General features: G+C 39.1%; 1 protein-coding gene across 1 annotated transcript; it reads left to right on the plus strand.

The window, feature by feature from the left end:
- The first annotated feature begins 877 nt into the window (after positions 1 to 877).
- On the plus strand, positions 878 to 13,471 carry ttc4 (tetratricopeptide repeat domain 4). Its single transcript, XM_028445362.1, has 10 exons — positions 878 to 1,182; positions 1,257 to 1,374; positions 6,126 to 6,287; positions 6,534 to 6,611; positions 8,318 to 8,442; positions 8,521 to 8,607; positions 9,786 to 10,030; positions 11,505 to 11,586; positions 12,293 to 12,375; positions 12,462 to 13,471. The coding sequence occupies exons 1-10, from the start codon at positions 1,072 to 1,074 to the stop codon at positions 12,559 to 12,561; spliced, it is 1,191 nt and encodes a 396-aa protein (XP_028301163.1). The 5' UTR covers positions 878 to 1,071; the 3' UTR covers positions 12,562 to 13,471.
- The last annotated feature ends 520 nt before the right edge of the window (positions 13,472 to 13,991 follow it).

Raw genomic sequence — 13,991 nt, forward strand, 5'->3', positions numbered from 1 at the left:
CTTTGTAGCCAAAATTCTTTATCGTTTTTTCAGAGCGACCAGTCAATCCCAATTCCACTAGTTTGTGGCATTAGCATTTAAACACACACATTTAAACTTGATGTTCATTTATGGAGTTTCAATATGTTCCATTAAGACTGGTCTTTGAATCCTATTTTGGTAAATTCCATTTCTAAACATGAGAAGGAAAAATATACAAAATAATTCCTAAAACACACAAAAAAATGCAACAATGTATAAAAGCATTACTGAAATACACAAAAGTGACTCCAAAAAACATAAAATGGGTTAAAAAAAAAAAAATACACAAAATCAGATAATGAAAAAAACTAAAATTCCATAATATAAATATAAATATTTTTTTTTAAGTGAGAAGGAAAAATTTACTAAATTCTAAAACACAAAACGACTAAAAACACAAAAAGTACAACAATGTATAAAATTATGACTGAAATACACAAAAATGACTCCATTAAAAAAACATCCAAAATTGCAGATCAAAACTCAAAAGGATCAAAATTCACCAAAGAAAATTCAGAAAAATACTGCTAACATAATAAATAAAATAAAAAATTTTAAACACACAATAAAGTACACGATGTATAAAATGATAACTGAAGTACACAAAAGAAACTCCAAAAAACATTATGAAATTACATAAAATTACTTGTAAAATATCAGATAAATATGCAAAATGACCTCAGAAACACAAAACAAAAATGTAGGAAAAAAAACCTTGTCCTCGCCTGTATTAATGCTTATTTTGGTTATTATTCTAAATGCTGATATGAATGTATATGAAAGACGTTTTTGTGGCTCCTGTTGTGATAAAAGTCTTTACTATGGTTTCTACTTTGTGTTCCGTGCGGAACTAATCTCAGCCTGGGGACCTTTTTTCTTCCCGGAACGATAATCTTGTAGGAACACCGATGCACGTGTAAACATGGCTGCTGAGAGATAGATGCAATATCTTCACGGGTACTGTGTATTGACAGCAGTGTGTTTAATACGCGTGTTTTAATAGTTTTATTGAACAGAACCGCTGGGTTAAAACGTGCTGAGGTCAAAGTAATGGCGTCCACTGCGGTCCACAGTGACAGTGATGACGGTATGGATGATTTCATGGACAAATTCAAGACGCAGAGATACCGAAACGCCTTAAGTGAAAACAACTGGGAGGAGGTAACGCCCACACGTGGTCAATATCATAACAGAGTATCACGTATAGTGTTAAATCACATGTTTCTGTCGTGCAGGAGTTTGATAAAATCCCGATGTTTATGAAGAAAGCTCCAGAGGAAATAGACCCGCAGAAACACCCCGAGCTGGCCTGTATCCAGTCCATCCTGCACGACGAGGACAGACCTCCAGAAGGCAGGAGAAACACACTAAATACTAACCTGCTCTGAGATTATATACCCTAGAGCACAGGTTCTCAACCTTGGGGTCAGGACCCCATTTGGGGGTTGTCGCGAGACACTGGGACTGAAGGGGGTCGCCATATGCCTTCAAGAAACTAACAATTTAAGCCCTTTTTTCTGTGCATATTTTCACCTTTTTTTCTGCCACTACACCAATCTTGCCATATTTTAACCTGTTTTCATCACTTTTTCTTGACATTTTTTTTGTAATTTTTAATGTTGACCCATTTTTCAGAATCAGAATTCCTTTATTAATCCCAGGGGGAAATTGCTTTCGTTACAGCCACAGAAAACATCACAAATAAAAGAATAAAAACGTTAACAAAGACAAAAGTAAGAATAAACAATAAGTGTTTAATTAAGTAAAAGACTGTTAAAAATAGGGATCAGAAACACACAGTAGTAGAAAATAAAGTAGGATAGATACTAATAATATACAAATATATACCAATATGATTCAGATATTTACAAAAATAATACAAATATGCTTTAGATATGTACAACAATAGAGCTGTGAGGTTACAGAGATGAATTATACATTTATTTTCCTCTTTTCACCATATTTCATGCATATTTTGATGACTTCCCCACATTCATGATTTGTCATGCCCATTATTTACCAGTTTAAACTAATTGTTCCTACTTTTTAAATTACATTACATAAATTACCACTGCTCGCCTCCCCCCATTTCTGCCACTTTTAAGCCAATATTGAAACTTTGAACTCTTTTTACTGCTGTTTTTGGCCACTCTAATTTGCAACTTTTAACCATTTTCTGTGGTTTTCAATTAATACTCCATTTCACCACTTTTAACCCATTTTATTTTTGATCAAAACAAGATTTTACATCTTTAAGATGACTTTATACTATTGCCCAAGTTACACTAAACTTCCTGGATAACAATACATCCGTGGCGATCCGAGCGACCGTGGCTCAGGTGGTAGTGGGTCGTCTTCTGATCGAGAGGTTGGGGGTTCGATCCCAGTACCTGACTCTGTGTCGAAGTGTCCTTGGGCAAGACACTGAACCCTAAGTTGCGCCCAGTGGTCGACTAGCGCCTTGCATGGCAGTCCTGTCCCACTGGTGTGTGAATGTGAGAGTGAATGGGTGAATGAGCTGATATGTAAAGCGCTTTGAGACTGCTTCAGTGTGGTGATAAAGCGCTATATAAAATCAAGTCCATTTACCAAGGCCATATATTATTCAGATAAATAAATAAATGTGTTTGTCACAGATTCATAGAACAATAGACAATTGTTTTGCTGACTTTATGGATGAGCCCCAAAAAGCCGTCCCCTTTATCCCCCTATTAGACGGCCCTGTCTCCACATGACTGTTCTTCAATGTTCATGTCTGTGCTCAACCACCTCCAGGTACAGTGGGGCTCCCCGGTCTCTGGCGCATTTATTTAAGGGGTGGTGGGCTGAAAAGGTTGAGAACCACTGTCCTTGGATATATTTTACCACTCATTGGGGCGGTAGCAATATTTTGCCCTACACACCTGCTTGCAGAGATCATGTAGTTTCTGTTGTGGAATTCACCTATAGAACTAGTCTTCTTACTGTTTATCATATGTTGATGTAAGACTAGGCTGAAAGATGACAAAAAACACTTTAAGTTACATTATGTAGAACTTTAGGTTATGTATATAACCCCGGTTCTATGAGTGAGATGTCTCACTTCCCATTCGCCAGGGATACTCCCACCTTCTATAAGAGGGAGGACACATGTACAGTTCCTCATTCAAAATAAGCACCTCTTCTCACTCGTTCGAGAAAGAAGGGTTGGCTGGTGAGACATCTCAATTGTATTACTCATAGAACTTGGGTTATATACATAACCTAAAGTTCTATTTCATAATTTTTTGTGAGATGTCTCACTATGGGATATGGCGGCTCCCGTAGTGCAGACATGCTTATCGAGCGAAAAAACCAGCCCGCAAGGCAGAGTTTGTTATACATCAGGACAGCAAAGCAGTCCAGCATGTAAACCCGGACAAACGTGAGGGGCGAGGACCAACTAGCCGCTTCACAAATGTCCTGAACAGACACACTCTTGAACAAGGCCCAGGACATGGCGGGACATCGAGTTCAGTGTGCTTGCAGGCCCTCAGGTAGCCGCAGACCCCAACCCTCGTAGGCCAAAACAATGGCCGGATGGATGCTTAAGATCTCTAGGTTATGTACAGTATATAACCCCGGTTCTATGAGTAATATGAGTGAGATGTCTCACTCATATAATGAAATAGAACCTCCAACCATTAATATTCATTATTAATTAAAATAATTAATCATTATTAAGTTGAAATGAGAACCACCGCCAGATCCCAGGGTGGAACCAGGTGAGGTCGAGCCAACGCACTCATTCCTGAAGCACCACGTTGCTCATCACGCTACCCAAGGCCCGCACGGAGTGGCGCTGGGTGCGGAGACACACATCTGCTATGGATGAAAATGTTGTCCATTGTCGCTGGGTCCTGAGACCAAGCGAAAAAACCCTCACACAGTTCAGTTTGGTAAGCCATGAGGGAGAGGACATTTAGGGCTCTCACTGAGAGCGCCGCTGCAGCGTACGCCCTGCTCGATAGGGCCGACTGAAGACGGTCTGTCCCAGTCGGTAGCATGGGTCTCCGGGGAGACAGTGCAGGCTGGCGTGGCAACAGGTGAGCCGCAATCAGCGGTTCCACCATCAGCATTCTGAGCAGTCCAAGGCTCTCCACACCCTCACAGTCGAGGGTGGAGTAGTATGAGATTTTTCACTGAAAAGGCAGTCCTTCCATGGATGCGCTACTTCCAGCAACAGCTCCGGGAAAATGGGGAGGATTTATCCCGGCGTGCCCTTGGAGGTGGGAAGCTCACTCACATAGCAGGACCTAGTGCCCTCCGTTACGACGGTGGGTCACGGGATGGCGAGGTGCATCATTGCGCGCCTGCACAGCTCCACGGTGTCCAAGCTTGGGAGAGATGAGGAAGGTGTGAAAACATCCTCTCTCGGAGAGGAGATAGAGGGGGTAAGCCACTGGGAGCCCCAGCTGGGGTCATAGGCAGCAGCAGAGCCATGTCCTCTTCGCTTGCCGCAGCAGAAGCGCGACGAGGGCTGCGTGCGCTAAACGCTGAGCATCCTGTCCCCTCGGTGAGAGGAGCCTCGGTTTCGATCGCCGCTTGAGGCAGGCAGGAAAAGCAGGTGGATTAGCTTTTATGCTACCACGTGGCAGCTAACACAGGTCTTAGCAGGAATGCAGGACAACGTGCACCGGACTTCCGAGACGTCGGGGACAGTGTTGACTCTTTTGGACAGCAGCTGGGTCGCCTGATTTTGGGAGCTCGGGTACCGTGGTACGGAGCTGGAACCGGGCCTTACATGGTGGTGAAGGCTCGGGCGAGAGACCAACGCGTGACGGAGCCTGGAGGGCCTCGAGAGCCGTGATCTGAGACAGCAGCAGATGTGCTGGGGTCTGTGAGCTCTGGTCGTGTGGCACAGAGCTAGCAACGGGGCTTTCACCGGGGCCGTACCGGAGTGAGAGGCCGCTGGAGGCTAATGTGCACGCCGGAGCGGCAACATTGCAAAGAGCAGTCAGCCGGAGCTAAGGCTGGGGGATTCCACGCCTTGTAGCAGTGAAGGACAGCACACACTAGCTCGGAGGCGTCAAGTGGTGATGTCCGGGTGCTCTGGACCTGTCTGTGCAGAGCTCAGAGCGGCTAACAGACACCGTAAGTGAGAGAGCCGCTTGAGGACCAACGTGCGCCGAAGCGACAGCGTTGGTTGAGAGCCAACAGCCGGACCTGGGGCTCTAAATTTCACTTACCTGTGAAGGAGCAGCACTTACCGAGCAGAGCAAGGTAAGCGCTGGTTGCTTCTCGACCTGTTGTGGTCCACGCAATGCGCTACCAGCGCCCGGCGATTGGAAAACCCGAAGGAATCCGCCTGTGGACAGTTTAGCTGATAAGAACGCAAGATGTGCGTGAGAGAGAGAAGAGGTGTTTGAATGAGGAACTGTACATCCGCCCTCTCTCTTATAGAAGGTGGGAGTGTCCCCGGCGGATGGAAAATTCTTTCCAGCCAATCAGGGCTTGGTGGATTGAAAAAAGTGCTTCTGAGGGCTACAGGGAGTGTGTATCCCATAGTCAGACACCCCAAGAAATATTATGAAATAGAGCATCATTTATTCATGACAACTGCTTTTTCAGCAAAACAACAGACAACAGACAACTGTTAATGTCAACATCATATCAGCACACGGGGAAACAAACACGGGCGCGCAAGAGACAGTGGATCTATTTACATAATCCATGTATCAAATATAAGGATAATCTATGTTCTTGTGCAGAAAAAGGATTGATTGAACAGTGGATGCTTCAAGCCTGTCTTAATTTTGTCTCTGTCTGTCTGGAGTCTATGGTGAGCAGATATCGGCATCGGCCCTAAAAAATCCATATCTGTTTATCCCTAGTGTGAATGCAGCCTATGATGTTTATGGGTTGGTCAAGGAAGCAAAGCCTGTTATTTTATTGGTTAATTAAATCTGTTGAATGGCTGAATGTTTAATAAGTATATTTTAATCAATAACAGGCCGTTAATATCGTGCATCACTACTATATTACTATACTACTTCAAAGTCAAAAGAACAAAGACAAATGTTTTCTTTTTGATCAACACGTGAGACTATGACTAAATATTTGCTATAAATGTTTTTATTCTCCAGAGCAAGCCAGGGTCTTGAAAGATGAAGGAAATGCATTTTTCAAAGAAAAGAACTACCAGAAGGCCGTGGTATCCTACAGCGCAGGTCTGAAGAAGAAATGTGGAGACCAGGAGCTCAACGTAGTGCTTCTCACCAACAGAGCGGCTGCACACTACTACTTAGGTAATCATTCACATTGATTTTTGAATGAATGTTTTCACATTAAAAGCATTTAATCAGAATCAGAAATACTTTATTTATCCCAGAGTGAAATTACTTATGTCACAGTCGTCACTTCAGATTTAAATTATTTTTTCATCAACTCTTCACTTGACGCTTGTTTGTTGCTCTGTTGCGTTCATTTGCTCTGACTTTAACAGTGCTCCATAGAATAATGAACACTTTGATGTCTTTCTTCTTCTCTCACAGGCAATATTCGCTCAGCATTGAATGACGCTGCAGCTGCAACGAGGATCAAACCTGATCATCTCAAAGCTTTGATCAGAGGTGTGTTGTATAACGTGGCTTTGTGTTTGTCTAAGGACACCATTAACTTATCAACAAAACACGTTTAGAACTCATAGACATTAAAGGCAACAGTGCCTCATGACAAGAAGAGCTAAAGCACCAACACGACATCAAAGTGCCACTTGTTTTAAAGAGATGGAAAAAGTCTCATCTGTAAAGTTTGCTATAAGTTTTTGAAAAAATATCATGAAGTGTTGAAAATGCATTTTAGGTTGTATGATAGATTTGTTTTTAACTTGAAAATGTCTATTTTATTTCTTTTAATCCGTTTTAGAAGTGGGAAACCTTCAGTCGTTGCATTGGTGCATCTCTAAGCACTGTTTGAATGCTAAAGCCTATCTGAGATGTGTTCCTGCCACGTACATCAATATATTAATTGATTGATTATACTTTTTTAATCCCCGAGGGGAAATTCAGTTTCAGTTATATCCCGACCAAGAAACATGAAAAGACAATCACATATAACATGGATGAACAGGAACGGGACAACTGTGGAGCAGCCAGCAGCAGGGCAGAGCTCCGTTTTTTAGATGAGAAATATGAAACAATTTGTAAGAAGAAGAGGTAAAAAAAAAGGCAAAAACCAAACTAGGCCCTTGTAGAGAGGGGCGGAGTTAGGGATCATGAAAAAACTCTTCTGCAAACATTGCACAAAAACCAATAAACACAACATTCAATTCAATACATCAGCATGTTGGCACAGGGAAAGGGTCTTAGGATGGTTGTTCACAGGTTGGCCACAGGATGGCGCTGTCCTTACGGCCTCTTGCTGCCTCTGCAGGGAGGGAGGAGGGGATTGGGCCAGAGGAGACTGTGAAGAAACAGGATGTGTATGTAAATAAATGTGAGAGTGAAGCGTTATTTTGAGATAAGCCTGTGAGCTGAGACTCTGCTATAGTCTCTCATAGTTCTCCAACCAGTGACGTTGGACGGCGTTGCCGTGGAGATGACCTCAAGAGTTTGTTCACCAAGCCAGATTGCAGGTGTTAATGGAAAGTAAGAGAAAGGTCAGACCTTGACAGGCTGTTCTCAGGGGGGTGGAATGAGAACATTTCCAATAGTCTAGGTAAAAAAAATTTATAGCAATGAGTGTATTTAAAATTAAGGAAGGTGAGAAGTGTAACAAACAGCTTGATGTGCTTTTTTTCTTGTTGTTTGGTAGGAATGTAACAAAATTTCGCGAAATAAAAAAAACGCCGATGGGTATTTCAAAGGTTCACAAAATAAAACCAAGTAAAAGAGTTTTAAAGGTGTCCACTCGGAACACTTTGAATTACAATATGCTCAATGGTTATTATGGATTATGAAAAAAATGAACATACTGCAGCTTTAATTTGAGCAACTTTACTCTCCTTTAAGTTACAGGGGGTGCTGAAAATTTCAAGTTGCATTACACATTTTTTTGGTAGGTCCAAAATTCAGCTTTCAAAACTTTTGTTACAGAAATGACAAATAACAAATAAAATAAGTTAGAATTGTATATTTTTTGTCATTCTTTATTTGAACGCTCCCACACACTCTCCAACTTTTGCAGTCAAATAGTTTTTCATCAACAAATATTTGTTACACATTTGTTGCTCTTTTTTTCATTTTTTTATATCGTATCGTGACTAGCCCTATATGGTATTTGATATTGTGTCATGAGTTAACTATTTTGTTTCACCCATATTGTTTTGCTGCTACAGGCGCTCAGTGCTGCATCGACCTGCGTCGCTTCCCAGAAGCCCTGGAGTGGTGTGACCAAGGACTCCGCCTCCACTCTACTGACACCAAACTTAGGGAGCTGAGAGCCTCTGCAGATAAACACAAAGTAAAGACTCATCTTAGTGGGTGGGGCACGGGTAGGGAAGCTGCATTAAACGTAATGTGTCGTTTGTTTTTATTTTAGAGAGCTGCAGAGAGAGATGCCAGGAAAGCCAAGGTCAAAGAGAAAAAGATGCTTGGTGAAAAGGAAGCTCTGCTAGCTGCCATAAATGTAAAAACCTGCCATTCTTTGTGTTTCTGCCTTAAAAAGTCTGGTTTTTTTCTGATCTCTGTGGAGGTTGGATCAGTGGTTTTCAACTGGTTTGGTTTCAGCTTAAGACTAATACAATTTCTTAAATTTATCTAATGAATAAATGGAATTCTTTGAGCCTGACATAAAACTAAATATCATTTTTAGTTGTATATTAAAAGGAAAATTAAATTTGCGCACCTGAGGAGCATGTGGTCATAAAACATACTGTAAATTATAATTTATTAAGCTAACATTCAGATCTAACATGATCTTTTTGCCCAAATATGGATGCCAATCTACTGATTGATTGTCTTTGTTTTACAACCACCTAGGGCTGGGCAATATGAACCATAAAATTATATCCCAATTTTCTTTAATTTTTTTTTTTTTGACCAAAAAGACGATTCATAATTAAAGTCACTTGTTTACATTACTAAACGGTCACTTTTATTAACATATCAACATGCTTATACCGCATTTGCCAATTTTCCTATATGTGACAGCACGTGTGAGTAAATTCTGTATCATAGGTTATGTGGCCAAATCTGGGCTACTGTAGTTCTTGAGGCAAAAATATTGCATAAGATTCAACCTTGGGGTCGGGACCCCATGTGGGGTCGCCTGAAATGTCTAGTTATTGGTTAAAAAAAAAGGTAAAAATTTATTAAAATTCTATTTTTAAAATGTTTTGAATTATTATAAATTTTCAAATACACACAGTGAATATCAAATGACTGTATTCTATACTTAAACTTTCTCAAATATAATCTAGTTCAAATAAAATACAGTATATTGTCACTAATCCTGGCTACTCTGTATTTGTGACACACTTTAATAAACATGATCAAAAACAAATCCTAAAAAAAAAAAATGTTTCTGGGGTTGCCAGACCTTTGTGATATCAAAATGGGGTCACGACCCAAAAAAGGTTGGGAACCTCTGGAATAAAGTCTTGATAGAGAGTTTTGCCCAGACCTACAACAAACACTATACTGTTGAAACAAATCTGTATTAAATCCACAATTGAATTATAAAAATTATTTTCTAATGTTCGAGGCGTGATACGGAAGCATTCCTTTAATAACGTCTCCTTCAAAATAAAAGCATTGTATTTTCCTTTGATTTGGTGAAGTGTGTGGATGTTTTCTCTGGTGCAGGATCGGGGAATCAAGCTCTATCAGTCTGTGAAGCCTCCCCAGCACGGCTCAGACAGTGAGGAAGAGGAGGAGGAGTCCTCTTCAACGAGGATCGCACAGCTCAGCCTGGACGGCCTCAGCTCCAAAGAGCTCACGGGGGCTCAGGTGGTCCTGGACCAGCAGGGCTCTTTGCACTGGCCCGTCCTCCTGCTTTACCCTGAACATCAACAGAGTGACTTCATTTCAGCCTTCCATGAGCACAGCTGGTAAAACATTTCCTTAATTTGTCCCAGAAAACACCATCATTTATGAATTACCTATGACTTATGTTGACTAGTTTCTTTTTGAGCTGCTAAATCACCCAAAACTGATAAAATGTGGTGACGGTGAAAGAATGGCATAATAATAATAAAATAAAACTTGATAAAAAGTAATCAGAGTAAAATCAGCACTGTGTAACAGTTGCTCTTCTGATTAATTATGTACATTTCCGATTACTGAAAGAGCCAGATAACAATTTAATATTGTATTAGTGAAAGAATTCAAGCTTCTTCAAAGCACTGAAGTGAATAATTTTGTTACAGTTACACAATACTCAAGCATCACTGTATCAGTGACTGATTTTTATTGATTTATATTTTGCACTGTTCGTAGTGTGAACCCTTAGGTCTGACCCTTAAGGACACTTTTATGTAATAATGTGTGCAGTAGGGGTGGGACGATACACAGAGCACACAAGATACAATATCGTACTGAAACGAATATTATTGTATTCATATGTTTATTTTTGTCATATTTATTAGATTAGAATGTATTTGACTGTAATCTCTGAGCTTTTTAACTTTCAAACTGAATATATAAAAAAAAATTAATAAACAAAATAAACGTGAGTTAGGGATGGGCAAAATATTGAGATTCAAGATATATGGAGATTTATATTTTGGCGATACAGAAAATAACAATATCGCCTATATCGATATATGTTTTTCTTATTGCTTAATTTGTATTAAAATACTCATTTTAGGAGTCGCTGCTTTCGTTACTCCTCAGAACACCATTAAAAAAGCTCAGTTAGATGGATCACTGGATCACGTTCCCCTTAACAAACCACACTACAGAACTCACTCACACATGCTGTCCCTAATAGGAGAAAAAGTCAAAAGTGGCACATATTGTGCAGCTGTTTGTTAATAAATATGCTAGTGTGGCATTTTTCATCAGCAAATTTAACCCAGAATAGTTTTTTCTAGTAAGACTTTATCTAGTTAAAAATATTGAGATTTGTATTGTATATCGCCATTTAAAAAAAATATTGAGATATTAGTTTTGGCCCATATCGCCCAGCCCTAACGTGACTTTCCTGTTCTTAAAGTGCTGCTTCATTCATTCTGACTTCAAGTGATGCCAGTGTGAAACTAGAACCACAGCTAACATGTACTTATTATCACATTCTCAATCTACACTATCCACTATACGGCTACGTTCACACTGCAGGTCTTAATGCATTAATATGGGGCAGCAGCATTTCTCTGCTGCATCAAGTCTACTAGAAGAGGAAGAACAACAACAATGGAAAGTAGGGAGAGTCCGCATTCCAGAACCTTGTGATGTTTTAATATTCAAGGACTCGTTGTGCAATATATCGTCCCACCACTATCCTGCAGCGATACTCAGTGCTTCTAGTGTTTTGACGCCCGTTTGTTTGACTTTATTCTGATTACTCTTCATCCTCATCTTTAGTTTTGTAGACCATCTGACGCACATGTTTGAAGAACTTCCTCCCTGGGACACGGACAGGAAATATCTCCCTCGTAATCTGCAGGTCAGTGCGTTTAATCTCACACAGAAGTCCAATCTGACATTTGATATCAGTTATTTTAAGTTAAACTAAATGCGGTATGCTCTCGTATAACTTACTAATACGTTAAGGTTTCTTTTATTCAAGTGTTTTTCAGGACATTTACTTTGGCAGATCAGTCTTCAAAGGCGTCTTCTGATTGCTTTGATGTTTCATTGACTTCCGCGTAATAATTCCAGCAAGTTATTATTTTTGAATAATTTATTATTATTATTATTATTATTAATAATAATAATAATAATAATAAAAGACTGGCAGTTGATAGTCGAAATATGTCAGGAGATCAAAATACATTTCCTGAAAAACCATTTAAAGAAATCTTAACACATTCAAAAAGAACTTGCTGGAATTATTATAACTTTATGTTCACACATTCTGTGCAAAATAGCTCTGTAGTCATTTTGAAAATCTGAATGCACTGATTCCAGTATTTGTTTTATTTTACACAAACAAACTCTTTGAATAAAGTGTGAAAATACTTTGAAGCATTAAAGCTTAATCAATCGATTCATGCTGTGTAAGGAAATGTATCGTTGACTTTGATAGAGATGCAGTTTGAGTTTTAAAAGTAGAGGAAGACTTTATGACTTCATCACATCTTTATCTGATGGAGTGGAATCTCATTAAAGCTTGTTTTAATTCTACTTTATCTAATTCTAACTTATTCCAGCTGTACTTTGAAGATGAGGGGAAGGAGACCTTGTACCAGATTCATCCAGAGACGTCACTTTTGGAAGTGTTGCAACATAAACGGTACGTGTATAGAAGATGAATAATTGTCTATTTAGAGTTGGGTTTCATGTTTGCATTTCTCATTGTTTTGTTTTGTTTGTAACCAGGTTCTTTGTGAAGGCCGGCACTCCCAGTTTCATTGTGTTGGTCCGTGGATCGTCGTTTTGGAAGCAGTATTTATCAGGGAAGAAAACAGAAAAACTGTAAAAAAAAAAAAAAAATTTTTGTTTAAGTTTCTGTAGAAAACCAGGTATGGGAAAAAAATGACTGTCAGGAATACTTTCAGTCATAAAGTTTTTAATAAGAATTTGAAGCACATTCAGATTATTCAAACATAATTAGTGGGGAAAAAAATATCACAAACTAAACAGTCACATAACTTTCTGGTTTTAAGTCAAATATTTAACACAAAGAAAATATATAAATAATAATAAATGATAAAGAATAAAGGTTAAATATTACCTTCAAAGCTTTGTGTTGGTGTATGTCTTTCAGTGACATTTACAGCCACACACTAACGCCTAATCCTCTGGTTGATCTAAAGACTAGAGTAAGTAAACTAAACAACACACATCAAGTTGAGACATTACTTCCTAAGCTAGGTCTTCTAGGTTAACAATGCACTTGTGCAGAACTTATTTGCTGATTTTAGAAACAACTTAACTTTATTTATATATCCCTTTAAGGCATCCACAACTGGTACAAAGTGCTGTACGCAATAGATAAAAACAACAGTGAAACAAAAAAATAAACTTAAGTAAAACGAGAATAAAAACAACTTCTGATGAGACAGAAGACGTAGCAGTTAGCAAGTGGTTGATTGAGACATAAAGTAATTACTAGTGATTAATTATTTATATCTTTAGTCGACAATGTAATTTTTAAGTGTATCCGGTGCTCCTGCTTTGAAAAGCTAGAAGTTGACAGTTTCCCACTAGGCTAATTTTTATAATAAAAGCCACATTTTTCTTCTTAAATCTTCCGTATGTTTTTGTGCACATTTAATTTAATTCAAATTGAAACCGATTTGAATTGTGCAAACTGCGGCATAAGTGCTTTGAAGTAAAAAAATATATAACTTTTTGTTCTTTTTGAGTAAATAAAGGGTTTTTTGACACAATTGTCCCATTCTTTTCTATTGGGAGCCAACTGTTGCCATGACATCAACATGTGTCTTTTGATGTGGAATTTGCATGAATCCTCCATTAAAATAGATGGGAAATATTGAGTTTAGGTGGAAATGCCATATGAACCAGGATTTGTGCCCCATGGTCAGTTGAAATCAAAATTCTAACGAATTTATTTTTAGCCAAAACTTTCTTCTTAAATCTTCTTCTGTACGTTTTTGTGCGCATTATATTTCATGCAAATCGGAATCGACTTGAACCATGCAAACTTCGGCGTAAGTGCTTAGAAGTAACAAAAAGGTAACTTTTTGCCCTATAATATATGTTTTTTTTGCTAGAATTTTCTCATTTTCTATTTGGAGCCAACCGTTGCCATGACATCAGCATGTGTTCTTTAATGTGGAATTTGCATGAATCCTCCTTTGAAATAAATGGGGGAAATTTGTTTTGTGTCCCTTGGTCAGACTTCTAACAATTTTATTCTTGGCCCCTCCCCTGTTGCTATGGCAA

The sequence above is a fragment of the Gouania willdenowi genome, chromosome 4 (genome assembly GCF_900634775.1).
Source record: "Gouania willdenowi chromosome 4, fGouWil2.1, whole genome shotgun sequence".
NCBI classification, from domain to species: Eukaryota; Metazoa; Chordata; class Actinopteri; order Blenniiformes; family Gobiesocidae; genus Gouania; species Gouania willdenowi.